The sequence below is a fragment of the Pterocles gutturalis genome, unplaced genomic scaffold (assembly GCF_000699245.1).
Source record: "Pterocles gutturalis isolate BGI_N339 unplaced genomic scaffold, ASM69924v1 scaffold35050, whole genome shotgun sequence".
Classification (NCBI taxonomy): domain Eukaryota; kingdom Metazoa; phylum Chordata; class Aves; order Pterocliformes; family Pteroclidae; genus Pterocles; species Pterocles gutturalis.
Window position 1 is genome coordinate 64,252 of NW_010147363.1, and position 3,989 is coordinate 68,240.

At 48.8% G+C, this 3,989-nt stretch overlaps 1 protein-coding gene across 1 annotated transcript in view; it reads right to left on the reverse strand.

Annotated features, from left to right (window-relative positions):
* Positions 1–1,079, reverse strand: part of LOC104470913 (calcium/calmodulin-dependent protein kinase kinase 1-like) — a 62,041-nt gene extending 60,962 nt beyond the window's left edge. Inside the window, exon 1 of the mRNA XM_010086028.1 lies at positions 636–1,079. Coding sequence (XP_010084330.1) covers positions 636–1,079 — 444 coding nt within the window. The remainder of the gene's footprint in view (positions 1–635) is intronic.
* Positions 1,080–3,989: the final 2,910 nt, after the last annotated feature.

Here is a 3,989-nt window from a genome sequence, read left to right on the forward strand (position 1 = left end):
TGACCAGGAATGACTGCAGCCACCCAGAGACACTCCTCTGAAGGAGAGGGGGGTCACAGCTCTCCGGGACCACTGCTGTTACAAACGCTCTAAATACAAAGGAAAACCCTGACAGGAGTAGGAAACACCAATGCATTTAAGCTCTTTATAAAATTAAATCATGCCTTCAGTAATGGCAAAACACAATAGGAGATACATAATCTCCAGAAGCTTAAATCCATAAAATACCAGCAGCAAAGCTGCTATGACCGATCAACTCCCACAGGGCACATACAGCAGGGACCCGAGAGCAAAGCCATTTGGCCACAGTCCTTTCTCTGAACTGCCTGACAGGCCTTCTGCGTGTCACCACTAAGCAACAGGGGTCCCAGCCCCAAAACAGGACTATCCCAGGCGGGTGAGGGCTGAAGGAGCCAATGTCAGGACCAGGGCTACACTCAGCAGAGGTCTGGATGGATGCAAAGGTGTTCTGCCATTCCAAGCTAACACAATCCCTGTTTTCAGGATTTTTTTTTCCCCTTAGAAAAAAAACAGAAACAGTGCTTTCAGATCTACTACTCCAAAAGACTGAAGACTCCCATTACCAGTTAAGAGACTTACCTCGACACCACAGGTAAAGGGGAGAGCATGCCTACCTCAGAATCTGATATGGAGACCCGATTGGACTCTATTGTTGGTCTCCTCATGATACGTGGCGATGGCCCTGTGGAATAAGGGCCATAACCGGGAGCGTTGCTAGAAGCCAAGTAACCTCCTGATGATCTTTCCTGAAGAGACAACTTCCTACTTGATAGGGTGGGTCTAGTGAGAGGTCTCTTGGGAACATGCCTCCACTGAGCATCTTCTGGCTGTTGGCAAGGCAGAAGTTCATTCATTCCCACGTCACTGTTGACTCCATTTCTTTGGATGTCCTTTATGTTATCAGAAAAGACCGTGTCGTTTTCTTCAGTGTTGTCTTCACCATTTTGGTCACTTCTGTCTGGGCCAACAGTCACATCTATGGCCGCTACCCGCTCTGCCAGTTCTGTCTGTGTGTCTCTGCAGCCCGTGTCTACGACATTTGCTGGAGAGTCCCCCATCGCTGCGTCCAGCTGGTCTGGTCTCAAATGGCACTGCGGAGAGCTGCGATGCTAGCACTCACCGGCAGCGTGTGGCATGAAGGCATCTCTCCATTCAACAACTAAAAGGGAACACAAACAGGTAAACCGAGGAATAATGTTCCACCAACACAAACATAACCAAGACACCCACCTCTGGCTTCTTCCCATGTGAAAGAAAGGGAAGGCAAAACACTGGCAGGCTGTAAGTTGCAAACACTCAGACGGAAAGACAAACCCAAGCATCAAGTTAGATATGAAAGTGATAAAGATGAGATTTTATCTGATGTGCAACATGTGAAACAGCTAAAGAGAACTCCTCCTGCAGCTAGACCAACAACCAACCGAGCCTACAAGAAAGGGTACAGCTCCTTAACAAGCTGAGAGTAAAGAGCCAAACTTTTGACCTCTTGAATTCTTATTTTTATTTCTTAAGCCATCTCTTATAACAAAGAAATTAGGGAAATATCTGGATGAGAGGCTTCACCCTAGGTCATGTGCCAATTACAGGTGACACGCTGAGCACTCAGTGTCATAGAAAGGAAACATCCAAATCTAACGCATCCCTCCCTGCAGCCCGCTGTTCACCTCCTTCACCTCCTTTTCCACCCAGGTATAATCTTCCCCCCCCTCCTCCTGCCTCTTCTGCAGGCTTGTTTGAAACAAATTGACAGAAGTGTCACTCACTCAAAATAATAACGAAATGGTGAGATCAGCTTTAAAAGCATTTATTAAAACTATATTTAAACCCTTCAATCCCAAAGCACAAATCCCGTTCAGAGCCGGGATGCAGGCGCTGCGGGGGACTTGGAGCAGCCAGGGAAGGGGTGCAGGGTTGGGTCCAGCACATGCTGCACGTGGTCCCACAAACCCACTGGCAAAGGAGCTTGAGCCTCCCCTCCGCTGGACCTCCCTGCTCCCCTGAACACCCAAAACCAACCGCCAAGCTGGAAAGCCAGCTGCAGCCCTGCACTGGCTCAGGAATGATCCTGTCCATCAAAACAGATTCAGGGAAGCCCGCAGAGGGCTTGCTGGCTGCAAAACCCTCATGCACCAAGAGGAAAATCAACCTGCAACTGAAGTCTGCAGCTCCCCCACTTTCTTCCATTCTGCCATGAGGTTTTCCCCAGACGCAGGAGCAAGGGGAGGGAAGCATCTGCTCGTGCTGCTGCGCGGCTGGCCGTGAAAGCCCACAAATCACCCACCCGGACTGAACACTTGGGCTTCTCACACTGCTCAGTCAACAGGGAAAAAAAAAAGCCAGAAGCGCTGGGAACAGCAGCCAGGCCCCAGCAAACAGTGATGCTCGTGTTAGCCACCTGCGCAGCTCTTCACTGCCCAGACCAGGCACTCTGGGTGTCACCTCCCCAAAAGCAGAAGCATGCTTGCACAGCTCTAAGCCTTGGCTCAGGCTGCAAAATAAATCTTCATCTAACTGTCAACGTAAATAGATAAACTTAAGATAAACCCCAGAAAGCAGTTCATCCAATCAAAACAAATAGACCTGTACAGCATCACAACAAATAATACAGAGCTGCTTAAAGTAGGCTAAAAAAATCCAGCAAGACCTAAAAAACTATTTTTTCATCTGGAGAGCTGGGCTTCATTTCAGGTTCTGCTGTTTTGAAGGATTCCTTTTCAATGATAAAGCTCCTAAAAGTATATTGGAAAGCAATGGTTTCTGAATAAGCACATCAGTTACGCACAGAGCAGTCTTCCTGTGCAAAAAACTCAGTACAAAAGGCAATTATTTATTTCTGCAAGGCAAAAATCAGTGGTGGATTTGCCATTTGTCAGGCTTTAAACACAACCGCACCTTGTTGTGATGGGAAACCCCAGCAAAACAGAGACATCATCGCTACCTTCTCCAAGCTCCCGCGCAGCTGTGGATCTGATGCTCTTCACACAGCCACCAGCCTGATCCCCCACAGCACTGGACACCTGCTGGAGATCTGAGGATTACGCTGCAGACATGAGAAAAAGTAATTTACTTACACATATCTTACTTACCATTTCCCCTGTAGCTGTTCCTCTACCACAGGCAGACTGACACTTCAACAGTTTTTCACCATTTATTACCAAATGGCTGCACGTTCCCCAGACAGGCGCTGAGCAGAGCACGGTACAAAATACCCTTGTGAAGGGAACGGGATTCTGGAGAAAATCTCTCTGTATCGTGCGTGGGAGTGGGAGATGAGTGAATGCAATTAATTTTGCTGCTCGATAAAGTATTTCAGAGTATTGTATGAAAAATAAAAAGCTGCAAATCCAGTTTACTGCTTGGTCCTTCCATTTGGGTAACGAGAACCAGGTGTAAAGGCCCTGGGCTTTGGCAAATCCAGATGAATTTCCTGCTACAGGCCACCCAGAAAAGTGACTTTACAGCTTCATCTGTCGCAGTTCCCAGGTTAAGAATGACAACACTGTCCTCAACCCACCTTGTCCCGCTTCCCCTTTCTGCCTCCGAGAACACACCTGCCCTGGGCTGAGGCACCGACGGCCTTTGCTGTGAATAATAACTGTCATGAGCATTTGCATGGGAAGCATTCAGGCAGCAATTTTGCTGCTGCTCAGATTTGGAGACTTCTTCAGACGCCCATGGATGGTGCCCTTTGTGCCAGCACGGACACTACACTGAAACGGTCTGAAGGCCACATCCGTGAGGTGTCTCTTGACCACACAAGACCCACAAGCACCCTCACAAAGCGAGGTCCCAAAGGCCACAGAAGGCTTTAGTCTGCTGCTTTGATATACGCTAGCGAGCTCAGGAATCAGGACAAGTCTTCTAAATGGTGCAGGCAGCCGTGCACCAGGACAGGCCGCCTGCGGAGGAGGTGTCATCTCCATCACCAGCATCCTTCAGCTGGGGTCAGACCCCCCACCAGGAACGCA